This window comes from Callorhinus ursinus, unplaced genomic scaffold (assembly GCF_003265705.2).
Source record: "Callorhinus ursinus isolate GAN/ISIS: 27379988/994484 unplaced genomic scaffold, GSC_fseal_2.0 scaffold16, whole genome shotgun sequence".
Lineage (NCBI taxonomy): Eukaryota > Metazoa > Chordata > Mammalia > Carnivora > Otariidae > Callorhinus > Callorhinus ursinus.
Genome location: NW_027397078.1, coordinates 41950404 through 41978370, shown reverse-complemented (window position 1 = coordinate 41978370; position 27967 = coordinate 41950404). Strand labels below are relative to the sequence as shown.

Below are 27967 nucleotides of genomic sequence, written 5' to 3'. Positions count from 1 at the left end.
CGGAACACAGAATCTGCCATTTTATTAATTTTTTTAAGTTTATTTTTTTAGTAATCTCTACATCCAACGTGGGGCTCAAACTCACAAACCCTGAGATCAAGAGTTGCGCCCTTCCGACTGAGCCAGCCAGGCCCCCCAAAATTTGCCATTTTAAAGCAAGCCATTTTGTGGCATTTGGTACATTCAGAATGTTGTGCGACCACCACCTGTCTAGATCAAAAACATTTTCATCAACTCAAAAGGAGAGTCTGAGCCCATTATGTGGTCACTCCCTATTAAGAGGAGGGCAATTCAAGCACCGAGGGAAAAAAAAAAACTGCTTTGCATTAAAAACACATGAGATCATGTGTTTTCTGAGTGGTAGCAATATTTTTTTTTAAAAATGCAATGGCCCCATTTGAGGTCACTAAGGGCCCAGGTCATGATTCTGGAAACCCTTAAATGAACTGATTGAATGAAGGACTGCCTGCCTGCTCTCATGAAGGATGGTACTTGAAGGTCACCCGATGGCTGATGAGGGAAAGAGGCTCTTTATGGAAGAATTCCACCAGAGAAATGCAGAAAGACGGACCGAGAGAGTGCACCAGCATTTTGTCATTTCTCACGGAATGGGGGAGCAAGCAGCGCCCCTGGTGGGCCCTAAGCCCACAGGTTACATGGTGATGGTGACAGAGTGGACAGTGGGAAGGGAGGCCGGGCAGGGAACCCTTGGACCCACATATGCAAGGACAAGCACCTACTGTATGCTTCTTGCTACCAGGCAAAAGGAACAACAACAAAAAATCCAGCACCATCTGTTCCTCAAAAGCCAAAAAGAAAGCAAGGAACAGAAGGGAGGATCCAATGAGCCTGAATTTAATCCAGTTCAAAGATGTAACCACCAGCTCACAAGAAACAAAGGGGACAGAGGAACAAGGCAAATGACACCATGAAGAAACAACCCTCCCAATCTAGATCACAGGGCTTCCTATGGGGCTTAACCCAGGTTATTTCACAGATAAATGGTAACAGCTGGGGGAGAGGGGGAGGTGAAATGGGAAACTTATGGATTTAATGGAGCTAAGAGACAAAACAGCCAAATGCAATGTAGAAACCTTGGTCAGATCCTTGTTTACGGGTAAGAAAAAGACATTTTTGAGATGTGGAGGAAATCTGAATATTGACTGGGAGTTAGATGCTCCTAAGGAATTTTTTCTTTTATTCTCTAAGATGTGATCATGGCACTGATGCTATTTTTTTTTTAAGTCATTATCCATTGCAGAGAGCATGGTGAACACTTGTTTTAAAATAATACAAGGAATGAAAACGTGGGAGAGGTAAAAAGTCAAATAAGGTGGCAAGGTTTTGATGCCTACTGAATCTGGGTGATGGGCACACAGGATTTAAGGTTAACTGCTCTCTCTGCTTTTGTGGATGTTTGAGAACATTAAGTAACATTCGTCAAAGATTGGGTACAATATTATTTATCCCTAGCCAAGAGGCCGGGCATGAAAACCCAAAGGATAGCGCTCAACGTCACATCTAAATTTTAAAAACTACAACAGAATAACTAAATTAAATGTATCGGCACTTTTGTTTTAATCATTTTAGAGAATGAAAAATAATCCTAGTGTGTCCCTTATTCTCTTAGGCAGCCTACCTGCATAACAGCAAGTGTGTATGCCAAAGACTTTTGTACAGAAAAAGAACTATCACTATAATTAAACAAGAGTTCTGTAAGATTACGGTAGAAGAGGAAAAATCCATCCATTATTGAGAACCTAGGGAAAGCCTGAGACTCGGAGTTTCCATGAACAAATGAGAATACAATGGGTAGAGGGAAGAATATCGAATTACAACACGTTTAACCATGTTGTATGCCGTGCTGTAAAAAAAAAAAAAAAAAAATAGGAGAAACACGCTTTTCTCAATTACGTGTTCAAAAATATTATTGGAGATGAAGCTCTGTTTGGTTCCATGTCTTTTGTAGTGATCCCTGGGGACGGTTCTTTCCATGTTTATGCAAAAGTACTGTCACTTGTCAGAATCCTTGAATGGGAAGGGAGGCCGTGCACACACGCCCATGAGCATCACATCTCCAGAGCTGGCCCAGAAGGGAGAGACCTCATCAAGCAAACCGAGAAAAACACACAGAAAGAAGGGAGGAAAGTGTTTTTGCAATCGACAAAGTCCATGGCTAAAAAATTAAGTTCTTTGTAAAAGCAATGTATCAAAAAATAAAATAAAATGAAAATTTATTTTAAAAACCGATATATCAAGATGGTAATGAAGGCTTATCTTCCAAATTCAATGTCTTTTTTTCCCCCAAGACTTTTTTTATTTGAGAGAGAGAGAGAGAGAAAGCACAAGCAGGGGGAGAGGCAGAGGGGGAAGCAGGCTCCCCGCTGATGAGGGAGCCTCATGCAGGACTCAATTCCAGGACCCCGGGATCACGACCCAAGCCAAACGCAGATGCTTAACCGACTAAGCCACCCAGGTGCCCCAAAGTTCAACGTCTTAAGTAAATTAATTGTTTGATGTTATGTACAAAGCCACCATCATGCATTTACCCTTAAATGCACATATTAGATTTACTGCAGAGGAACATGTCTCTCCAAACTTATCACCAAGTGAATTTGTGAAATATTTCACATCTGGTGGGTTTGAATCAGACTTCCAAAGAAAATGACTATAAAAAAAAAAAAAAGAGAGAGAGAGAAGTATATACCATATACCACGTGCTGCCAATAGGGGGCAGCCTCAATGTTATAAACAAATTATCCTGTGTTAAGGTCTTTGTTCATAAGGTTATGGAAAAGCACTTCATTTTTACGTGCTTTCCTCTTAGAAAGGTAATAGATGAAATCCTATAGGGGAAAATCAGATTGAATTTAACTGCATCACAAAGTGTTCCCAGGATGGCCGCTTTCTTAAAAACCGTCAGAGATGAGTCATTTAATGTAAAACTGCTCCCCCGCACAATCAAGTTTCTCATAAATGCAGCTGTTTCCATAATACGAAGAAATATAATTATCACCTTAGCCAACCCCACGTCATCAATGTATTTTTTCCTAAGTTTTTATTTTTAAGTAATCTCTACACCCAGTGTGGGGCTCGAACTCACAACCCTGAGAGCAAGACCCACGCTGAGATCAAGAGTCAGATGCTTAACCCATTGAGTCACCCAGGAACCCCTCAAAGTTTTATTTTTATTTAAATAATCTCTACACCCAGTGTGGGGCTCGAACTCACAGCCCCGAGTTCAAGAGTCCCAAGCTCCACGGACTGAGCCAGCCTGGTACCCCTAACAGATGTGTTTTCTAGATTGGCCTGTGCAGTATGGGAGCCACCAGCCACATGTACTTCAGGAGCACTTAAAATGTACTAAGGAATTAAGATGTTAATCTACTTTTAATTTAAAATTAAATCTAAAAACCAATACTCGATGCAGTTACTGAGAAAGTTCCCAGTGTTTTTGGAAAGCCTGGGCATGTGAGTCTTATTTTTCCAACTGTAGAACGTTTTGGACGTTAAATAAAGATCAAGTATTTCTGATGAAAATATAGTACCCTAATTGGGATGCACCACACTGATAAGATGCACAAGGGATTTCAAAAACTTAGCAACAGAAATTCATGTAAATCCTCTCAATTTCTGCACTGATTATATGTTGAAATACTTGGATTTGAGATATACTGAATTAAATAGGCTATCTTACTAAATTTCTACTTTCTTTTCTAAAGATTTTATTTTTCGGTAAGCTGTATGCCCAACGTGGGACTCGAACTCACAACCCCATGATGAGTCGCACGCTCTACCGAATGAGCCAGGCAGGCACCCCAAAATTTTTACTTTTAAAAACAAGGCTTCTTGAAGAGTTTAAATCACACATGAGGTGTGTGTTGTATTTGTACTGGACAGGGCTGCACTAGAGAGAAATTTTAGGAGCATAAATTACTAAATGTGTCCAGGGGAACGAAACGTACACCTTGATCCTTCTCCATGGGATATTTTAGGACTGTAGGTGTGATGGTATCAGCAAAAGACAGCCCTGTCTCCCTCCGTCTCTGTCTGGGTGTGTGACTCTCTTCCATGCCTAACTGTACCAAGCGACCAATGAGCCAACCGGGGAATATAGGAAAGAAAGCTCACATTTTTAGTAGGGGGGATAAACAGCAAAAATAACCAGCTTTGCAAGTACATCAGCCTCACTGAAGCAGAATGTTGTACCCGTATATGTTACGTACTCTATAATTGCACACATGCGCTGTAAATGTTTTCCCAGCAGCATGGGGCAGTCTGGATCATTGGGCGAAGCACGTGAAGAAGCCATTTTATGCCTGACCACGTTAAGGTCTCATTTTATAGGACTATTCGTGATGAGATCAACGTCAGTGCAAATGATGCTGAAAACGTTTGTTCCAGTGAGCCCGGTGTTAGAAATCGACGTAAGAGAATTCAGCGGACATACAAATCCGTGGGCTTTCATTTACATAGAAAAATACTGAAACGGATAATCTGCTTGTTCAGCAAGAGGACCTTTTCAGTGTTTCATTAGTCTTCAGAAATAAGAAGCAAGATAGAAAATTATTTTAAAACAACCCCAAGATGACCTCATGCATAATCTCTTCTTGTCAAAGATGGTGAACTGATCATATCCACCTCTGCTCCCTCCCAAAAGGCAATGAGGAATGACAGGAAGAAGTTTTTAAAAAGTGTAAAGCATGGGGCGCCTGGGTGGTTCAGTGGGTTAAGCGTCTGCCTTCGGCTCAGGTCATGATTTCAGGGTCCCGGGATTGAGCCCCACACCGGGCTCCCAGCTCAGCGGGGAGCCTGCTTCTCCCTCCACCTGTGTCCCTCCCTGCTCAGCTCGTGCTGTCTCTCTCTCTCCAATAAATAAAATCTTAAAAAAAAAAAGAAAGCATAATACATGAGGTTTCAGAAGGGGCAAGCAGAGAGCAGGATCAAAATTTTGGAAGCTGTCCCAGGAGTTGGACCACAAAGACGGAACAAGCCAACCCGAGTGTTGAAAGCAGTCTTCGGCTGAGAGTGGAAATGAGCTGGGGGGGGGGAGGGGAGGGAGCTCCTTGACACACAGGAAGTGCAACCCTATAATTCTGATAAAAAGAATGAGTCATTTGAGATACAGCACCGCACACCTGCCGATGGCTAATATCAAACAAGCAAGACAGGCGTTGGTGAGGATGCCCAGAAAGGGGAATGGTCATGCACTGTTGGTGGGAATGGAAGCCGGGGCAGCCACTGTGAAGAAGAACATGGAGGGTGCTCAGAAAGTTAAAAATGGAGCTACCCTACGACCCAGCAACTGCACGTGGGTATTTATGTGAAGAAATGAGAACAGTGCCTTAAAAACATACTTGCACCCTCCTGCTCACTGCAGTATTATTTATAGCGGCACGACATGGAAGCAAGCTGAGTGTCCACCCACACATGAACGGACAAAGGAAATGTGGTCTCCACACACGACGGGCTACGATTCGCCCTTAAAAAGGACATCCTGCCACTGGCGACAACGTGGATGGACCCTGAGGCCACTATGCCGAGGAAGGTAAGTCGGGCACAGAAGAAACACAACCACGGCACGCGGGGTCCCTTACGTGTGGAATCCCAACACAACCAAACTCGCGGGAGCGGGGAGGAGCATGGCGGCTGCCGGACGCGGCCACGGGTGACCGCGGCCACTTACTTGTCCACCAGCTTCTTGGCGAAGCCGAAGTCGGTGAGCTTGATGTGACCCTCCCGGTCCAGCAGTATGTTTTCCGGCTTCAAGTCCCTGTAGACGATCTCCTTGGAGTGCAGGTACTCGATGGCGCAGACGATCTCCGCAGAGTAGAACAGCCCCGTGGTGCTGGAGAAGCGGCCCCGGTTGCGCAGGTAGCTGAACAGCTCGCCGCCCGGCACGAACTCCATCAGCATGTAGAGGAAGCGCTCGTCGTGACACGTCCAGAACCTGCGGGAGGGCAGCGCGGGAGTGAGCGCGGTGCGCGGTGCCGCGGGTCCCCGCCAACGAATGTCAGCCCCAGACACCTGCTGTGCTGTGGGGGACGGACATGAAGGATGTCCTCTACGTCGACGGGAGGAGATTCATGCCGAGGAATGGATGCTACAATATGCAGGTGGGCAGGTGTGGAAATCTGTTAGAGATGGATGTTAAGATGTGGCACCAATAAAATGTAGGGGGCGCCTGGGGGGGCTCTGTCGGTGAAGCGACTGCCTTCGGCTCAGGTCATGACCTCAGGGTCCTGGGATGGAGCCCCGTGTTGGGCTCCCTGCTCGGCGGGGAGCCTGCTTCTCCCTCTGCCCCATCCACCCAGCTCATGCTCTCTCTCTCTCTCTCTCAAATAAATAAAATCTTAAAAAAAAATCTTGGCCAACAGGCTGAATTGTGCCCCCCAAAATTACATGTGGAAGCCCTAGCCCCCAGGACTTCAGAATGGGAACATATGAGGGAATAAGCTCTTTGAAGAGGGGGTTAAGGTATAATGAGGTCACTAGAGTGGGCTCTGATCCCATAGGACTGGGGTCCTTATAAGAAGAGGAGCTGAGGACACAGACACACACAGACGACCACGTGAGGACATGGGGAGAACATGGGATCTACACACCAGGGATGAAGGTCTCAGGAGGAACCGGCCCTCGGCCCCGCCTGGATCTCAGACTCCCAGCCTCCAGGACTATGGGAAATAAATGTGTGTTGTTTAAGCCCTTCAGTCTGTGGGATTTGTTCTGACAGCCCAAAGCAAATTCATGCACAGTGGACACATTTTCGGGGATCACACCTGGTTCGGCCAGCTGGCCCTGTAATCGAGACTGGAAATGTAACAGTAAATGAACGGGCTGCCTCCCAAACACCTGCCGGGGTAAGGTGGCCATTAAAAATGTCGGAGAGAGTCAGAAGAGGCGCGTCCTCCTTACAAGGGCATTCTACTACTGGAAGGAGAGGTGGGGGAGGAGGGATGACAGGAGACGCCAGGTCCTGTCTGTTTCCGAGGAGAAGTCTTGACAAAAGGAAACAATAAAAAACACATTGTAGGGAGATCAGCAGTGATGGAGGAAGACTATTTTCTCATAGAGGAGATGTGGGAAGAAGAGAAACGAGCTTTGGAACTACGCTCTGCATTTCTGGGGGGACGTAGGAAGTACAAGGATGTGTATGATATAATCAGCAGTAAGAGTAGTCCCCCAGTAAAAGCCACCCTGCCGGGATGGGAGACGTACAGGACGATGTTAACCACGGCCACGCTATGGTGTCAATACTGCAAGGCTCCCGCTTGCATCTTCTGTGATCAGGACAATACGGTGCTTCCCTGCAGAGCTGTCTCCCCATGAGCTGCATCCAACTGGGCTTCACCAAAGATACAATCACACCCAGAAAACTGGCCATCCCTTCGGGAGGACGCTCAGCACACCTGCTCTACCAGAGGGTCTCACCTGCCGGGATGGGCCATTCCAGTGAAATAGAGTAAAATGGGGGGAGACAGATTGCCATGACATGAAGATTAACTCGAAGGAAAATCACAAAGGGATAAGCATATACAGCGGGTCAGGACAGTATGAGTTAAGGCAAAGAAAGAAAAACATGTGACAGAAGAGAGAAAAAAAATCCCAATCACAGAAATGAAAAACTCTGCTAGCATTTAAAAAAGAATGTTTGGTTTGCTACTCATGGTGTTTCCAGGTATTAGCAAAACACAGGTCATGTGTACAAAAAGCTTTCACAAAATACACGGGGGAAACGTGCAGACCCTTTGCAGTAAGGGTGCCATTCCCGACGACACGTACCCACAAACGGGCTTTGCACAAATGCTGTCCTGTCTCCGAGCTGCTACCAGCAATGAGACCACGAGGACTTGCCGGAGGTCCCTGTTTTCAGTTACTGAAGGCTGTGCATCTGTGTCCTGCTTCCCCTTCCCACTTCTCACAGCTCAGAAGGCTCAAGATTTGCGGTACGAAGGCACAAACGGATACAGGAAGCAGGAACAGTGTTTTGGGGGTTTGGGCTGCTATTGTCACTTCCTGGAAAAGTCTTTTACAGTTACACGGACTCCCCAACCAGCCACATTCTTTCTACCATTTAAAGCACAGAGGAGTGTTTCCTTTCGGCCACATGCTCTACTTCGTGATTAGTATGGTTAAGAACATGCCTTCCCATGACGTTTCAATATAATCGCTTCGTATTTCAAATGTATATGGCGGCCACACTCTGCTTTCATGGGGGAGCTTGGAATCCAAGAATGACTTCACCATTCTGGTGGGGAAATATGATGGTCTAGGATCCAAATAACACTGGAGTGGTGAACTTGTAGAATGAACCTCTATGTAGGCTGGTGACATTCAGATTTCTCCAGAAGAAGATGAGTGCCTAATTTAGGTAGAACTCACCAGAAAACGCCTGGTGTTCCAGAATTTGGGGGTAGCACGGAGCTCTTGACTCGACCCCAGATGGCCAAAACTATCCAACTCATAGCACTACCATTTTCCACAGTTACACACACACACACACACACACGTACACACTCATCAATGGTATGCACTCATTCTTTGGATATATTCTATAGGCACTCCTATTGATCCACAGCCAGGATAATAATCTACACAGATTCTCTCTTAGCTCTTGAGAACAATGCATCCACCATGTTGCAATGCAACTTAGTTTCACCCTTCAAAGGCAGGGGAGATAATTCACAATGGGGGAGATTACAACGGGGCCAAGCGAGTCAGCCTGTAAGGAATGAAAAGGGACTTTTGGGATTAATCGACCAAGTGGAATGTGTCAACCCCCAAGACCGGAAGGGTGGACACCAGGAGATTCGGGCAGAAGGAATGGGTCAAGATCTCAGAGTCTGTCACCTGGGTTCCAGGTGAGTTAAATTCCGTCCACGGTTAGGTTTATATATATATAAAAATTGGGACTTAGTGTCTACCGTTCTGCTCCCAATTCCAACATGTGTTGTTGTTCTTTTCCCCACACCACCAAGCAATTCTGTGACACCAGCTGCGTGTCCTACAATTCAACTCAATTCTGACACTGTCTACAGCAGGAGACCCCGCACTTAAGGGTGCAGTCCTACAACACTCCCCCAACACATGCACTTTTGATGCCAATCACGAGTCTAGGTCCCGTGCTTCTGGCAGAGCCACTGTAGGTCAGAGGTTCCAAACTCTCCTCCTTGGGTTCCATTAATCTGCCGGAGGTACTCACAGAGCTCAGGGAAACATGTTACTCACTGGATCACTGGTTTATTATAAAGAGATAAAACTCAGCAACAGCCAGATGGCAAAGACACATAGGACCAGGTGTGGGGAAGCTTCCGCGCCTTCTCCAAGTGAGCCACACTCCCCAAATCTGCCCAAACTCACCACCCTGGAAGCTCCCAAACCGGGCCCTTCTGTGATTGCACGGAAGCTCTTCATGAAGGCAAGGTTGATTAAATCACTGGCAATTAGGGATTAACTCAGCCTCCAGCCCCTCTGGTCTCCTGGCAGATCTGGGGTGGGACCGAGAATTCCAACCCTCCAATTACGGGATTGGTTCCCCGGGCAACCAGCCCCTGCCCTAGGGTGTTTTCCAAAGTCACCTCATTCACATAACAAAAGCCACCTTTGTCACTCCTATCACTGAGGAAATTCCAAGGATTTTAAGAGCTCAGTGCCAAGGACAAAGACGAAACATCTATTTCTTCTTAAAAATCACATTATCAAGTGACAAATGTCACACACAAATGACTGAGTGGGAAGAACTAGACCGATATACATTTGTAGCACATTTGTTGCACAAATCTCTCAATAAAATCCAACAGAGCGTCAACAACAACCTAAAAAGAACACTATATATCAAGTGGGCTGTCAATCCTACCTAACAACAGCACACTCAGGTGCCCTCGGTCACTAGCACCCTTGAGAAGTAACGGCTTTCCAAATAAAGGTACTCCACGAGGACTCAAAAACCGAGACTATGAAAAAAAAAAACTCATGAGGGCCCAGGTTTCCCTGTCCGTCTGCAAGTCAAATAAATATCCTATGAAAAAAAATTCCACGGACACATCTTTCCTTCAAATTTACATGAATAAGACTTCTCTTATATGGAGAGAATGTGTAACGTGCTGGGCGTTATTAATAAGCACCACAATATTCAAGGAGATGCTGACGTTACTATTACAAAAACATTTATAAGCAGTAAGTCATCGCTTGGGGCTTGTGGGTGGAGGGGAGGGGTCTGGATGGCCATAGAATTAAAATCTGAGTTTAGAAAATGAGAAACAGGACTAATGGCATCAGCCAATGCATTGGTTAATTCATTCCCATTCCTTGCAGGACTCCGTCCCTTGCATGGAGTCTATAAACAACAAAACGCAAGGGCAAAAAGGACGTAAGCGGGTTTGCCACCAGTGGTATGAGAAAGAGAGGCATTTCTGGATCAGTATGTATTAGGAGTCTTGCTCAAGCACCACGGGTCAACGACTCATGAAACACAATCTATCCACATCCATACTCAACTTGCTCTTTGCTTCATTTACTGGGTAAATTCTTTTTTAAGATTTTATTTATCTGAGAGAGAGAGAGAGAGAGATCACGAGTGGTGGCGGGCAGGTACAGGGAGAAGCAGACTCCCCGTTGAGGATCCTGGGATTATGACCTCAGCCAAAAGCAGACGCTTAACCGACTGAGCCACCCAGGTGCCCTTACTGGGTAAATTGTGACCAAGGACCCACTGGAGGTGTGACATCCAAGAAAGCTGGAAACCGAGACACCAGGCCGACACTGGGACCTCAGAGATGTGGCACATCCAAGAAGGCTGGAAACTGAGACACCAAAGAGCTTGCATTCTATCATATGCACACAAGAAACCTCCCCCTACCATGGGATTTGACAGCAAAGAATGGCGCAGGCCAGTGTTCACATCAGAGGGAAGCCCTAGCCTGGTATCCGGAGCGGACGCTCCGAAGAAAGCAAGGGATGTGGGTGAGCTGCAGTAGCTTCTCTGAGGATGGCACTGAACTGGCCGGATCTTGACGGATCTGGTGACGTGGTTTAGAACAGGAAAGGGCAGGATCCCGGGCTGGAGTGTACACAGAGGCAAAGAAAAGATCAAAAATGGCACCCGGGGGGCTTGAAGGGCCATTTGGGGAAGTCGAAAGGAAGAGCTGATTGGGCATAGGAGGCCAAGAGGAAGGTCAAGAATTCGTGTTTGGACAGAAGGACTCTGAATTGTCGGGGAAGCATCTGAGCAGGACGGACCAGGAGCAAGTGGGACTGGTGGAGGAGAGCAAGATTTCTGGAGCACATGCAGACCCGCACACACACCTGTCCCAAAAGCAACATCCCAAATGTGTCCTCCCAAAACCCCCCATGAGGGATCCCCATGCAGCTAAGACAGAAATAGAGGGAAGGGTATGTATAATATACTGCAATGATGCCCAAACCCTGTGTGTGTGTGTGTGTGTGTGTGTGTGTGTGTGTGTGTGTTTATGTGTCTGTGTTCATGCACACTTTTAAGGACACACAGATCCATATCAGACTGTCTATGGGATGACCCGGTGATGAGGAAGGGTGAGAAGAAGATAGGAAAGCCCTGAATGAGACAACCTGAAGAAAAGAAAAACCAAGAAGAGAAAATCTAAAGTCCCTCCACGAATAGGAGAGAGATATAATTCAAGACTGAAAATGCACTCAAGCAGTTAAGGGGGGCAGGGACTCGAACAGACACCCGTACACTGCATGTTCCTAGCAGCATTATTTACGAGAACCAGAACGTGGAAACTATCCAAGTGTCCATGGATGGATGGATGGATGGATGGGTGGTTGGATGGATGGGTGGGTGGGTGGATGGATAGATGGAGGAATTGATGGATGGGTGGATGGGTGGGCGGATGGATGGATGGACAGATGGATGGATGGATGGATGGATGGATGGGTAGATGGAGGAATGGAGGAATGGATGGATGGGTAGATGGATGGATGGATGGATGGATGGATGGATGGATGGATAAACAGCATGTAGACCATGCATAGAATGGAATAAGACTCAGCCTTGAAAAGGAAGGATGTTCTGCACCTGCTACAACATGGATGGACCCTGAAGACATGGCGCTGAGAACATGAGCCAGACACAGGACAAATCCTGCCTGATTTCACATACATGGGGTCCCTAGGAGTCATGTCCATAGAGACAGAGAGTAGATGGTGGGGCCAGGGGCTGGGGGACAGGGACGGGGAGTTACTGCTTCATGGGGACAGAGCTTCAGTTTGGAAAGATGGAAAGTTCTGGAGATGGTGGTGGGGATGGTTGCACAATAGCATGAATGTGCCCAATGCCACTGAGCTATGCACTTAAAAATAGGCATAATGGCCAATTGTATGTTCAGGTGCATTTTACTGCAATAAGAAAATTAACATTTTTAAATGTGTTCGAGTTGTGAACCTACGAAGAGCAAACAAATGGGCTGCAGGTTTCAGCGACAAGGAACACACAGGACGTTCCAACTCTGGGCCCCACCTGTCCCTGACCTCAGCTCAGAGCAGTGCTTTCTGCCATTAACACTGTGACCGCTGTCTTTCTGTTTGCAAAGTCTGTGGCAGGGCTCCTACCCGAAGGTGTGGGGAATTAACTCAAAAATCAAGCCTCGTTCATTTAAAGAGTCTGTCATAATTTCTCCTGATGCTGCAGTGAAGGGCTTCTGCCCTTAAAACAAGAAAACGAGAGACCTTCCGTGGATGTCACCCTAGCTGTTCTTGCTCACCTCTTCGTGCAACCTGAGGCTCTGGAACATTCCTTCTACTTTGCGACTTGGCTCTGTGACAGCCAGATCCGCCCTAAGGTGCGCTTGGTTTGTTCCATCCCCCACCCCAGGGTGTTCTCCGGTTCCTGCCCCCAAGGGTCCCATGCCTACCCTCAGTGGCTCTCTCTGACGGCCCCTAGCTGGTGGCTGTGCACCCATTCCCTCCAGAAACAGCTGTCTCAGGGCATCCACCTCACCTCCCACCCACCTGCTGGGGGCATGTACCACCCCAAATACACTGCTGTGCCAGGCGGGAACAGCATGACCTCCTCATGCTTCCTGGAACCCCTGCTGCCGGTGAATGCACAGGGAGCCCAGCAAACATGTGCCCGGGCTCTCGCATTCCCAGCCCCGCACCCCACGGCACCCTGGCTGCCCTGTTTCCCACCCACTTCTCCCCACTGCCCACCAGCATGGATGCCGCCACCCCAGCCACTCCCTGAGCCCCAAAACTCCAAGACACAGTGTCAGCATTTTTGCTTTTAAGCTTCAAATGGACAGAAGTGCAGAGAAAGTCAGAACACAGTGTTCTTTCCCCCTTGACCACGAGGGCAACGAAGGAACAGCTTTGCCAACTACCCAACTGCGGAGAGCAGACCCAAGCCGGTGGACACGGAGACATCTTTGCTTGAGGCAACAGCAGCGCTAGCTTGGCTCTGCTCGCATGCAATGAGGCGCACGGGGTTAGGGACCGTGGTGGGGTCCACGGGCTGGTCATCACTGACACAGACCTGGCTCAGAGGCTGGGTCCAGAAAGAGAGAGCGGGACCCCACGCACACCCACTTACTGTGTGTGACTCTGTCTTCACTGCTGGGTTTTTCAGCCAGGGCAGTTCCGTCCCCCTAGGGGACAGCTGGAAATGCTCAGAGCTATGTCGGTGGTCACACTGAGAAAGGATCGAGATCCTGGCATCTAAGGGTGGCGACCAGACATGCTGCTCAGCATCCTACAGCGCCCAGGATGCCCCACGTCACCGAGGCATCCAGCCCCAGATGTCAGCAGTGCCCAGGCTGAGAAACCCAGAAGGAGCAACTTCATCAGGCAAAGTTCACAGTAAGAAGAGGTAAAGGTGGACGGAGCTGTGCAGGTGTGCGATGCATTCCTCCCCCCGCCCCCCCGTGGAGATCATGTCAGCATGACAAGCAGGCTTCCGGAATGGCCCTGATAAAGCATGATCACCGCCTCTGACTGTCATTACCTGCACTGGAAGCCTGACTGACTCCGCCCCACAGCAGGCAGAACAACACACCCGGAACATGCCAAGAGGTGCCATCCAAAATGTCGCTGCTCAGTGACCAGGGATAGTGGTCCCACGTCCTCCCCGCTCAGAGAAAAGAGCCACCACCAACCCGGCAAGACGCAAGGTAAAGTCACTGGGCTCTGCTTTGAAAATCCATCACCTGTGGTCACACCGTGGGCGGGACGGTGGGTGGGGGTCACCCTAGCGAAACGGTCAACTCGCCCGTTTCCCGAAGAGCGGCTGCCACGTGGGAATGGCTGCTTCTAAGGAAAACAAACTCCATCTCCAAAGTTTGCAGGCGCGCACCCGAACACCGAAGAAAGGGAATAAGCTGCTGGTGAAGAACCACCACCCTCGGTCCTTCAGAACAATGGAAACAACCAGCCAGAAGCATCCCGGAGACACGTGGTATTTTCTCATCTTGGAAAAATAAACAAAAACCAACCCAGCCTGGTTAGGAGAAACGAGAAATAAGACAGGGCTGAGATGGGGGAGGGACTGGAATGAGCCCTTGTCACCTGGAGGTGCATGAAAGGGGGCCTGAAAGACGCCACCCCCGGGGAGGGAAGACGGGGGAACCGCCGGGAGAGCAGAGCATGATAAAACTCCCCAGTCCTGGGATAAAGTGCAAGCAAAGGTTTGGGAATCTACACAGACTTCCGTGAGAACACAGTTCCTGAAGGCTGGCGACAGGAGCGGGAGTGTGCAATGGGGTTTCTGGCCACGACGCTGCTCAGGATCTGCATTCCGTGGCTGCAGGTAAGACGTCCCGCTTCATTATCCAGCCTCGGTGAGCTGCCCCCCACCCCCCATCACAGTGCCCCCAGTGCCCTATGAAGGAACGGCTCTGGTGTTCTGCTCAAGCTTTCTTGCTTTTGCCCCTTGTGATGGCTAGTTTTATGGATCAACTCCGCGAGGTGCCCAGACACTGATCTAACAGGAGTCTCGATGTTGCCGTGAAGACATTTTTTTTTTGATGTGATTAATATCTACCATCGATTGACTTTAGAAGTACATGACCCTCCATGATATGGGTGGGCCTCATCTAATCAGTTGACAGCTTAAAGAGGAAAAAAATGTGGGAGCCTGGGCGGCTCAGTCGGTTGAGCGTCTGCCTTCGGCTCAGGTCATGATCCTGGGGTGCTAGAATGGAGCCCCGCGTCTGACTCCCTGCTCAGTGACGAGTCTGCTTCTTCCTTCCCCTCTTCCCCCATCCCAGCTTCTGCTCTGCTGCTCCCACTCTCTCTCAATAAATAAAATCTTTGGGGGAAAAAAACAAAACAAAACAAAACGTGAGGTTTCCCAAGGAAGAGGGAATTTTGCCTCTGGATTTGACTGCCATATAGAAATTGTGCCTGAGTCAGCAGCCTGCCCGGTGGTTCTGCAGAGTTCAGATTCAAGACTGAAACATCAGCTCTTACCTGAGCTTCGAACCACCTGGCCAATCCCACAGACTTCAGACTTGGCAGCCCCTACAATCACGGAAGTCTGCTCCTGAAACTCTCTTTGTTCTCCTTGTCTGGAGCGTGGTGTGTAATGTACCCAGGATGCTCCCTCCCCATCCCCGTACTTGACATCCTTGAGTTTGAACACCTACCATATGCCAGACACCTTTCTATATGCACAGTGGGATCCTAACTCTGTGGGTTTGTGTTCTAGCACTACACAGGCAAGCAGGATGGATGTTCACAGGAGAGATGAAGAAGAGGGTCTGGGGAAGGCTCCCCTCCACGTGTCAGTGTGCAGGACTTCCCTGGGCTCCTCAGCAGGATGACCAAGCCTTGCTCCAGTGTCCCTACACACCACCCTATGGGAACTCCACCACTTACGCCTGTTTGCATGTAGGTCAGCTCCCTCGATAGCTTTAAGAGAGCCAGACATCAGCAACCTCACCTCCCAGCAAGAAGCCCAGCACATGGGAGGTGGGTAGCCAGCCATGAACTACTTAATAACGCTGAATTCTCTATAGGATCACACATGTTTGAGGAGTCTGCCCATCACCCAAGCAGGGAATATGCAGTTTCCCCCTGCATTTCTTATATAACCATTGACTTCTCTCAAGTTATTTCTCTTTTTAAGCTAGTCCCAGGTTTAACTTGGGTTTCTCCCTGGTTTAACCTGGTTTCTCAGAATTAACGATTTCACTAGAATTCTCTTTGAAATACAGGCACCGGGGCATATTGTTGCAGGTGGTACACAGTAGGGATACGAAAGGCCCCCACTGGGGGTCCACCCAGGCCAGTTGGGGCTGGAAGCTTCTTGGTGGAGCTAGCACGTGAGCAAGGAGGAAGGTCTGATGAGGCTGCTCTGCTCCGGAGACTTGAGAACTCTGGAAGCAAGCACTGGCACTGGCCAGGGGACAGCGGCAGGAAGGACAGTGAGGGTGGTGAGCGCACCCTGGGAACATGGCGAGCAGGGAGCTGCAACAGTTGCTCACGCCGAAGCTGGCAACAGGCAGGGGACAAGGGTCCTACAGTCCCTGACCTGCCTCGGTTGGCCATCGAGAGTCCCAGAAGAGTTCTGGGCTGAGACACACGATCATGTCTTAATTTTAGAGGAGTGTCACGGCACTGCAGGAAGGGCACTTCTAGACACCATGTGGGAAGCCATTTTCACGACCCCAACGGAGTACACCCTGAGCCAGGGTGGAGGAGAAGGATGTGTGGGGGGCCTGGGAGAGTCAGCACAGGAGTGGACAACTCATGCTCCCTGCACATGCAGGACCAGGTGAGCCTGGCCGCACTGTCTGGCCCTCACGAGGTGTCTCCCCAAGCAGAGATGGTGGCACGGAGCTGGTCAGCATGAAGCTAATGTCCTTGAGCTGCGTCTCACCAGGCTGGCTGCCCCGTACAAGCTGCAGCTCCCATTACATCTGCTGATGCCACTTATGCTGCAGGGAAATCAACCCTCCCCAGAATTCTGTCTTCCTGGATGCTGACCAACCAGACTTCTGGTTTACCCATCACCTCGTGGTGAACTGGGCTCGTGGCAGTCAATCTCCCAAGGGCAGCGGTTCTCAACAGGGTGATGGTAACCCCCGGGAGACACTCAGCAATGTGGAGATATTTTTGGTTGTCATAATGAGCACTACTGGCACGTGATGGGTGGAGACCAGAGATGCTGCTCAGCACCTTACAGTGCCCAGGATGCCCCGTATCAGAGTCTTCCAGCCTCAGATGTTAACAGTGCTGAAGTGGGGAAGACTTGCCTTAGCATAGGAGATTCTCTCTATATATCTATCTATCTGTTTATGTATGTATGTTTGTTATCTACCTACCCATCTATTATCTATCTACTTATCCATCCATCCATCCATCCAGTCCGTCTATCCATCATCCATCCATCCGTATTTATCTACCCATCCATACATCTATCATATCTACCATCTGTGTATCTATTATCTATCGGGTCTATATCATCTGTATCAGATATCTACACATCATTTATCTATGTGTCATCTATCTGTTCTATGGATCTACCTTCTCTGCCCTCCTTCCTTTGTTCCTTCCATCCATCCATCCCACCATCAAATCCACTATACATGTACCTCTCCATCCTTCCATCAAATCTATCAATGTATTACTATCTATCATCTGTCTATTGCTCTTTAGCAGTGGTCTGCAACTACGGAGTATTTCACCCCCTAGGAGGTTTTTTTGTCAATGTCTAGGGACATTTTTGGTTGTCAGCACTGGGGATAGTGTGCTACTGGCCCCGATCGGGGGGAGCACGGTGATGCTGTTAACTTTCTTACATTACACAGAGCAACCCCACCACAGAGAATGAGCTGGTTCCCCGAGGTCAATAGTGCCAAGGTGGAGAACCCCTGTTCTGGGGTCAAACAACTCTAGGACACCAGCAATTTCTATATGCCCAAAGGGCAATGAACAGACGTGGGAAGCTGGGGTTTGGGCAGACCCCAAGCCTTTGCCCCACAGAAATCCTGATTTTGCACCCCAGATAGTAAGCCACCCAACTCTTCTAAAATTATCTCCACGGGGTGAGCTGGCCTTCGGAACGGCTTTATCCCCGAAACAGAACGTGCACTCAAATGCGCATTTAATGAATGCCCTGGCATCTTCACAAAAATACAACAGGAGCAGTTCACATGTTGAACTCGGGTAATGGCACCGGCGGACTTGCCAAGTCACTCAACTCCAACTTCAAACTCCAAGTAATGGTGGTTCGGCTTGACACCTGGAACCATCAGCGTTCCACGTGGCCTCAAGAAACACAAGCAAAACCTGGGCCATGTTTCCAAATAGTATGGGAAGCTCCCTGTTTCCACATAGTATGGGAAGCAGATGTTGGGTGAAGCGACCTCCATTCACAAGACAAACTGCACAGCTGGGGGATTAAATACATTCTTCACTGATGGTCTTTCCCATTAATGCGTGCCCTTCATCATGTGGCCCTGGACACCCTGTGGCTCCCATCCGGATACAGTGTGCTCTCCGTGCGATGTTCGGAGAACTTCCAGAGGCTGATTTCACTAGCTCAACTTATACCCAGTGTTAGACACACCTGAAGTGAGAATGCACAGAAAAAACCAAGTGCTAGAAATATATTACAGTAAGATCCATGTGCTCTGAGAGATCTACTCTGGGCAAGTCACTAAGTAGCTGTTACAGCTGAATATCCCCCCAAAATTCACATGTTGAAGCCCTAACCCCAGGACCTCAGAATGGGGACTGTGTTTGGAGATGGGGTCTTTAACGAGGGGAGTAAGGTATAATGTGGTCAGTAGAGTACACCCTGATCCCATAGGACTCTCTGCCTCTCCCCCTGCTTGTGCTATCTCTGTCTCTCTCTCTCCAGAGAAATAAATAAAATCTTAAAAAAAAGAAGAAAAAGAAAAAGAAGAAGAAGAGGGGTTGAGGACACAGATACGCACAGAGGGACGACCATATGAGAACACAGGGAGAACACGGGGTCTACATGCCAAGGAGAGAGGCCTCAGGAGGAACCAGCCTCGGCCCCGCCTGGATCTCATACTGCCGGCCTCAGCCCCACCTGGATCTCACACTCCCAGCCTCCAGGACTATGGGAAATAAATGTGTGTTGTTGAAGTCCCCTACTCCATGGTATTGGGTTATGGCATCCCCAGTGGAAAAACTTATTTCCCATAATTTTTGGACAAAGGTCACCTGGAAATTTATAGTCTTCAGAGGATCTGTTGTTGATAATAATTTCCCTAGATCCTGAGCATTTCAGAAGAACAGACACAACAACGTGCCTCGTTTTGTGCGCTCAGTACTGTGGGGGAAAAACCAAAAATTGCTCAAAATTAGTACAGATTTTTAAATGAGGTCCTGCTACGTTTTCTCAAAACCTGTGAGTATAATCCCCCCTTTGAGAAGGCTATCAAATTGTTCCTCAAATTCCGTGTAGATTTAATGATGAGGAAACATTCCTACTTCTTCTCATCCACACCCTTCGTTGAACCTGACATGTAAAAAAGACTACATTCGACTGTGACCTGCCCTCCAATTTTTGAATCACAAAGCCCATCATGCGTTGACACATGGTCGGCTCTGTCTTCTCAACCACAAAATCGTTGGCCTGAGACTGCCTGCCTTTGGAAGGAAGCCAGAGACATGTCACCACAATTTGGCAATATCATAAAGGAGTCCAGGTCTCCCGTAGACAATATTTATTTAAAACCCTAGAGAGCTAAAGATCCTCCCCAGAATCACTATTTTAGTTCCTCCAAGAGATGTAACTAGAAGCTTTCCTGAATTCCAGAGGAAGATCTAACGCACTCATTTTTATAAGTGTTGTTCCACCGTGGACCAAATGGGAGAATCACATGTGGTGAGCGAGCAGCGTGGAGTCCCAAATCACCAGCTACTTTTGTTTCCATGACTTGAAACCCTGAGATGCACCTGACCCCTCCTTATCGGCACAAGATCACCTGCAGCTCCATAAGAGGAAAGGAAAACCACAAAAAATGCAGCCTATTCCTTTCCCCTCCTCGTTAAACATGCAACAGAGTAGGGACTCTGGGTAAGACGCCCTTTTCGGGCTTGGAGGATGGGAGGGCTCCTCTGGCAGCTTTGCATTTAGAGGCGTCCTTCACAGAGTCCGTGTGCACGGCAGATGTTCCAGAGCTGTGACAAAGGGCTCCCGTCTCTGCGTGTGGACAGGTGTATCAGAGAAGAAGGGCTGGAGCTGGTCTGGTGGGAGGGATGGCTGGTGCAGAGACACAGAGGAAGGAGGCATTGCAGGGGAGGGGTGGCCCACGAGAGGCAGGGGATCATGAGGCAGCACCTGCCCCCTCCTACCACAGGCGGCTTTCCCTGATGTGGGACAACGGGCGTCAGGGTGTAGGGAAAGAGAGAGCGAACAGAGGTAAACCCAGGGGTCCGTTCACAACGATCCCTACGTGGCTGGGGCTGGGTTCTGGGTACCTCACAATTCCCTGCGGATCTGTAGGTACAAATGAAGGTCACCAGACAGGCATTTGGGGAGGACCACCACCACTGGAAGGTGAAGAATGCCTCGGGAGGAAGCAAGGCTGGGAGGGAAACACCAGGTGGAAGGCCAGGGTCAAACATGAGGGCAGAGAGAGGGGGCCCCAGATCAGGCCATGAGCTGTGGGGTGGGAATGAGAAAGAACGAGAAGAAGATGGCGGAGGGGAGACATGGACCCTGGTTGGAAGGCACCCACACCGTGGACAGGGAAAGAGAGCCATATCTGGGCATCCTGTCTCTGGCACCTGGGAGCAGAATGGTCTTCCCTCTACCAGCAAATAGTGTGGGAGGACAGGGATGTATTTGTTCAGTGCGGGGCACCCTCAACCAGACACATCTGTGGTGCATCTAAATGGAGATACACAGTCATGCGCGAGAAACCCAAGGAGTGGCCTGCGTGAACGAGGCTGAGCTGATGACTAAACAGGAGCTGGTGATGGTGACCCTGAAGGGGACGAGGGGAAGAACAGAGTGTCTGGTGGGACCACCCACGTCCTTACGTACGTTCTGCTCAGCCAGGAGGGAAGCAAGGCCCAGGGGGAGGCGCTGGTCCCAACAGCACCTTTCTCCCTGGACCCAGCCAGCCTGAGGGTCAGCAGTGAGCTCACTCCACCCCGCCTGGGATCTCAAGAGAGGATGAGGACCAGGAGGAGACAGTGGGGAGGGACTCACAGCTTGACCAGGAATGGGTGGCTGACTTCCTTCAGCACCGACTTCTCATTGTGTACATGCTGTTCCTGCTTTAGGCGGATGACATCGGGGATGCTCATCACCTTCAGGGCAAAGAAATGCTTGGCCGTCTTGTCCTTGACCAGCTGCACCCGTCCGAACGTCCCGGTGCCTAGAGGGGAGACAGCACATGAGGCTGTATCAGGACCTTAAGAGAAACTGTCAGCTTCAGCAGCTCCCAGCCCTGGTGTATGGCCGGGGACAGTATTTGCGAGAAGCTCTGTTCTGGAAGTTTCAGGTGAGGGCACATATAATGCACACGTCAACAAAGACAATCACCTGCCTCTGAAATGTTTAACTGGAGGGAGGGCTGGCCATCATTTGTACACATGAGGCATCGTAGAGACCACACGCATATGCACGCATGCATACGAGGACAGCTAGAATGGGAAAGTATGGTAGACATTTCTTCAATGTGGCTTTTCTCTTTGGGGTTTCTAGGTAAAGACGAAGGTTATCAGGCACGAGATGCTCATGAAAAAGACTCTTTAACGTGCTAATGCCTGCTCAAAGCACTTGGGTCTGTATTTTAAAATTTGCTAAGGATTGGAAAATGGGATATATCCCAATATGATATGGGAATAGACACCTATTCGGGTAGGATATAAAGGGACAGAGGGCTGAGACTGGGGTGAAGTTTAAAAATTGCAACCACTACCAGTTTCTCAAATTTTATCAGTTCTAAGATGCCAACAGTTTTAAGACATACCATTACTTTATGCACCACTGAGAAGGAAAATAAATGTTACCAATTTACTGTGCCATGACATTTATTGTAATATGCATTCCAAATGGAGAGATGTTAGAATGGAGAAAGGCCCTTGTCCTGGAATCAATGAACTGTAGTAACTCAGAGGACAATGTGGAACCACCTGTTTCGTTTCCACTAGAAATTTCGGTGATGGAAAAATCAAAAAAACAAAAAGAGCCTGGAAAAAAATTTAAAAATTAAAAAAAAAAAACTGCAACCACTATACATATGCAAGGAAATCCAACCCTTGTTTGTACCCTGGTGGCACATTTCCAACCCAAATGCATCCTCTCCCTCCGCCACCGGGCGGTCCTATTGTTCTGAGCCTCCGCGTGGGGCATGGTGTCCACCTTCCACCCCTCACACAGGCTGGCAACCACTTAATGCAAATGTGAGATCAAAGATCCAAAGGAATTTTATCTGTGGCTAGAGAAGAGGTAAAGTAGGGGGGCAGAAAAATGGAAATCTGTACATGCAAGCCTCGGGGTACCTGGCGCCCAGTGGGCTTATAAACGGCGGCTGTGTTTTCCATCACTGTGTGTCTAACCAGTGATGCACGTGAAGGGGTTTCCTGGGCAAGAAAGCATGGAAAACGGTGAACAGTTAGGGCTCTCTGGTTGGAAAAATGGGAATTAACTTTAACAAGAGGGAGAAAGGAATCAGGGAGAGCTGGAGAAGACAAAGGACGCTCTCCTCCCTTCCAACACAACCACACAGCCACGGGTGTCCTTTCTTCTTGTGCAGGGTTTGGACCTACGCTCGGTAACATGAGAAAGAGGAGCACAGAGTCGCACTCGAGCAAAACCATTTTGTTTTAGTGTTTTCCATAAATGAGAATTGCTGAGCTGTGAAATAAATCTCACCTCCTCGGGCAGTGGTAGGGGCGGGGCAACGATGAGTAACCTTGGCTTTTAAGTGGAGTTTCCGATCATGAATATTTTACCCTAAGAGGAGCAGAGAGGGAGCGGCCAAAACCCAGAAAAGCAAGTGTTGTGTAAGAAGAAGCAAACGATGAGGGATATTCTCATCGGAAGGTCACAGGGAAGCAAACACAGAATTGTAACGGGGTAAGGCAGTCGCGTGTTGGCGAGATGCTATGGCATCAAATCCCAACCAGGAGGCATGGAGGGGGGAAAGGCTGTAAGGAGGGTGAACTGGCAAAGTTTAGGTGTCTTTATGCAGACACTGATGTTTCCATAGGGTCAGGCGAACACAACGGGGACACCAGCATCTGGTGAAAGGTTTTGCTTTTTATTTGATCTGTGAACTGGGGCAAACACATGAGTCCTCTCTCTGAGAGGACAGAATGAAGTGCAACATATAAGTCCTGCCACGTCGTCAGATTCTTTTTTTTTTTTTTAAGATTTTATTTATTTATTTGAGAGAGAGAGAATGAGAGACAGCACGAGAGGGAAGAGGGTCAGAGGGAGAAGCAGACTCCCCGCCGAGCAGGGAGCCCGATGTGGGACTCGAGCCCGGGACTCCAGGATCATGACCTGAGCCGAAGGCAGTCGCTTAACCAACTGAGCCACCCAGGCGCCCACGTCGTCAGATTCTCGAGACAGAAGGAAGGCCATATGCCTTCCTCCTTCTTTCTCTCTCGGGTACCGTTCCTCCTGATCATCTTTCTCCACCGCCCCCCACAAGGAGCCCCTTCATCACCAGGTTGCATTTACTACATCATAGTTTGTCTTTTCAGCCCTAGTGTTTGACCTACAACTGGATGTTCCCTGTGCCTACGTGAAAGACAGCACCAACCGTGACTCAGATTTTTCCACGTTTCTCTCAGCAATGTCTTTCAAGCTCTCTCTGAGCAGCGTCAGCTGTTAAGCATGCAGAACTCAAAACGGGTTACTTATGCACGGCAGCTGGAGCCTGAGCTACCCTGGGGGATGCGGGGAGTCCCTGGACGCCACAGTCAGATGACAGGACCACACGGTCTCGTTCAAGGTGGACGAAACCAGCACGCTGCAATTTTCAGCTCAGCCAGCTTAAATGCACAGAACACAAGACAACATTCATGGTGTTGGTCATAAGGCATCGAGACGGTGGAAGGAAAATGGGCAGAGATTTCCCCGCTTGGTGTTGGGAGGCTCACCAATGTACACCCCCAGCTCTGAATAACTCCCTTCAGAAAGCAGAAAAGTCCATTTTTAGCTTTGTTGCAGGTAAGCATGATCAGAGGATCCACTTCTGCCCAATAAGACACACAATGGAATAGTATTCAGCCATTAAAAAAAAAAGGAAAGGTTCCTGCCATTTGCAATAACATGGATGGAACTTGAGGGCATTATGCTCAGTAAAGTAAGTCAGACAAAGGCAAAGTATGATCTCACTTATATGTGGAATCTAAAAAGGAAAAAACAACTCATAGAAAAAGAGTTCAGATTTGTGGTTACCAGAGGTGGAATACAGGAGTAGAGCAACTGGATGAAGAGGGTCAAAAGGTACAAAGTTCCAGATGTAAGATAGTTCTAAGCCCTTTGGATGCACTACCATACAAGCTGACAACCACAGTTAACACTGCTATATGCTCAAAGAGTAGCCTACAGGTCCTAACAAGAAAAAGAACCTTTCTTTTAACTATACAAGGAGATGGATGTTAACTACATTGTGGTAATTATCTCAAAATATTTAAGTATTTGTCAAGTCTTTATGCTGTACACTTTACACTTACACAATGGTGTCAATAATATCTCAATAAAACTGAAAAGAGGAAATCTTTACACCAACAGGGTTTAAATAAAGTAACACATGCAAAGCCCATCACACGGCATCTCAGCTGAGGTAATAAATGAATTTTCCATCAGCGTAAAATGAAAGTCAGCTTCATAAATGTTCTATGTGATGGTGGTTACACAACGCTGCATTTGTCAACAAGTCATCAGTGGGAACACTTAAAATGCATGGATTTTGTTGCATGTGTATTATATCAAGAACATTAACTGCCCCCCCAAAAAATTTAGGGTGAGATAGATTTTTTTTAAGTAAGCTCTATTAAACGGAGTTGGCATTTGATTCTACTCCTTATTCTTTGGGGTACTGGATGCAGACATCTATCAACCATTGACTGAAAGGCAGAACATACCCCGATGGGGAAAGGATCCCCAAGGGACTATGGGGACTCCGGACAAATCTATTGCTATAGGCGCACAGAGAAGGGCTGAGGCCTCCACTCCCACTTTATCACCGTTATCCCAAAGTCTGACATGTGCAAAAAATATGTATGAGGAAGTTTCCGCAAACATGCAGTTGAAGAAATGTCATCTGAAAAGAGATGCTATGAGGTCGACCACATTCTGAGGCAGATTCCCTACACCATGTCTGTAATAGCAGGGAATGGAACTCCACCTGGCAAATTAAGTCACAAAAGACTACAGGTGGCATTGGAAGGACCAAGGAGAACTAGAAATGCCCAGGGTGCACAAAGTGCTCTTGCTTAGAGAACCATGGGAAAAATGTTTCTGTAAGTTTAGGGCTGACAAAAGTGCTCCAGTCAACACACCAACTTCCAAAGTATCAGAGACTGCCATTTTTTTTTTTTTTTTTTTTTGGTCCACACTGGGATTGGTTTGTAACTTGTGGCAGCAGGTTCTGTAGATCAAGTATGTTTTACATACCTTTGTGATTAATTCCTGGGCACGTGTTAGTTGGATAAATTGGCGGATGAATGAATTCATGGATACACCAATGGACAAATCCATGTAATAGAAGTAGCAAGCAGAGTATCTCTTGCCTAAGCCAATGGAGGTCCTTTTGGAAATGTGGGCACAGTCAGAGAAACCCACACAGACTGAGAAGCAGGAGTAAGGAGAAGGCCGTACCCCAGGGTGGCATCTCGGTCCTATGTTCCCGCCTGGCATAAACACCTTTGGCCCTAAATATCGCAGATGTCAAAGGGAATGCAACACAGAGCATTTAAAGCACCTCCATACATTTGTAAAAATAATAATAATAATAATAATAATAATAATACATAAAGGACCTCCAGTGTAATCCAAATAAGGTCCACACAGGTGTTAACAGGATCACAGAGAAGCCAGTTCCTGGTTGTGTGGGTGTCCTCTGATTACGGAAGTTATTATCTCTGGGGATGAGGGCACATGGGGACTCTCCTGTGTAGTATTTTACAACGTCTTGTGAGTCTTCAATTATTAATAGTCACATTATTTCACATAAACAATTTTAGGAAAAATCACCTCTATCTTACACCCTAGTCGAGTATCCTATGTTATCATCTTCAAGAAGCCCTACCACAGGGCACCTGGGTGGCGCAGTCTGTTAAGTATCCGACTCTTGGTTTTGGCTCAGGTCATGATCTCAGGGTCATGGGATCACACCCCGTGTCACGCCCTGCATCTGGCTTTGTGCTTAGCATGCAGTCTGCTTGGGATTCTCTCTCTCTCTCCCTCTCCCTCTGCCCTTCCCCCCCGGCCCGTGGACACTCTCTCTCTAAAAATAAACAAATAGAGTCTTAAAAAAAAAAAAAAGAAGAAGAAGCCATATCGCCTAAGTCCACAGATGCAGGATTTGACCACAGATATTCTGCTAAAGGCATCTGTAAAAAACGTCTCTTGCTCCGAGATCACCTGTTCAGTCTGATGAGTTGGAAGTCCAGTGATTGTCAGAGGTGATTGGAGCAGGTCACCTGCCTCCTTTTCTCTTATCTGAGTGTACCTTCCCTTTGCTACCACAAAAAAAAAAAAAGGAGGGACAAGATTCTGAGTCAGCTGCTATGACTCTTTCCCTCCTGGATAGTTTCTTTTAGGTTACTTTAATTTTTTTCTTTTTTAACTTTTATTTTCCTTTTTTTTTTTTTTCACCACACATTCAGTCTGCTGCTAAATTTAGTTCAATAACTTCACCGTTTTTTGACAGTGGCGAAAAGAGGCATTTCCTGTACTTTCCTGTAAAAGACTCCTCATGATGTCCTTCCTGCTGTCCCTGTAAGTTTTTTAAGCAAGTGCCACTTATTGATGGGTCCATCCTAGCTGGTGCCCCTGAGCCTGACTGACTGCAGGGAACTGCGAAAATGAAGAAACTAGAACGAAATGAAATTCTGTCTCCCATCCCCACTCACACCACACACTCCCGGAAACAGAACGGTGCCTCTCACCAGCCTCCCTTCACGCAGAGTTTCCCCACAGACGGGCACCCCACAATGTCTTCCGCTATAAACGTACAACTAACTACAAACGGGAGAGTCTCTCGTTTCCTAAGACGCTCATAATCAAATGGACACACAAGAACCACAACACACCCCAGGTCCAAAAGTGCATTCAAACCTAGCACAGGATTTTAAATACCTAATCCACGACCTCCCCGTTTACATGTCGTGGAATGGAAAAGAACAAGAGAAGAATAAGGAAAAGGTAGTAACAGATCCCAACTAAAGAACCCCTGGCAGATCAGCCCACAAAATTGCCCTTATATAAAAGTATTCACATGTAAACAAATAATTACGAAGGCATTTCTATTTAAACAAAGACAAAGACGGAGGAGGCCTGGATGGTTGAGTCGGTTAGGCGTATGTATGACTGACTCTTGATTTAGGCTCAGGCTTGGCCTTACATTGGCTCCACGCTGGGTGTGGTGCTTGCGTTAAAAAAAAAAAAAAAAATGAAAAAGTAAACACAAAGACAGACATGGATACTGCGTTTGATTTGAATGTGTCTGTATTCAGAACTCCCACCTCCTCCCCAAAGGCATACCCAAAATATAAAATCCCACTTCATTTATTTATTTAATCCAGATATGACACTAGGGCTTTATTCTGTGCCACAGAATGGACTCTGATTGGGTAACAGAGAAACCGTGTTTCTGATTCCAGGGCAAAAGGAGTTAAAGACAGACTGATGCACAGTCAGATGATAGCTACACAGATCCACAGATAGATGATGGATGGATGGAGGAATGGATGGATGGATGGATGGATGGATGGGTGGGTGGATGGATGGATGGATGGAGGGATGTTTGGATGGCTGGATGGCTGG

General features: G+C 47.8%; 1 protein-coding gene across 2 annotated transcripts in view; it reads right to left on the bottom strand.

The window, feature by feature from the left end:
* Positions 1–27967, bottom strand: part of PRKX (protein kinase cAMP-dependent X-linked catalytic subunit) — a 78666-nt gene that overhangs the window by 27105 nt on the left and 23594 nt on the right. For both annotated transcript variants that reach the window (XR_012381080.1, XM_025857851.2), the window contains exons 2-3: positions 21167–21335; positions 5687–5950 (exon numbers count right to left, since the gene is read on the bottom strand). Coding sequence is in view for 1 of the 2 variants with exons in the window: in XM_025857851.2 (XP_025713636.1) it covers positions 5687–5950; positions 21167–21335 (433 nt within the window). In the remaining variant the exon portion in view is untranslated. The remainder of the gene's footprint in view (positions 1–5686; positions 5951–21166; positions 21336–27967) is intronic.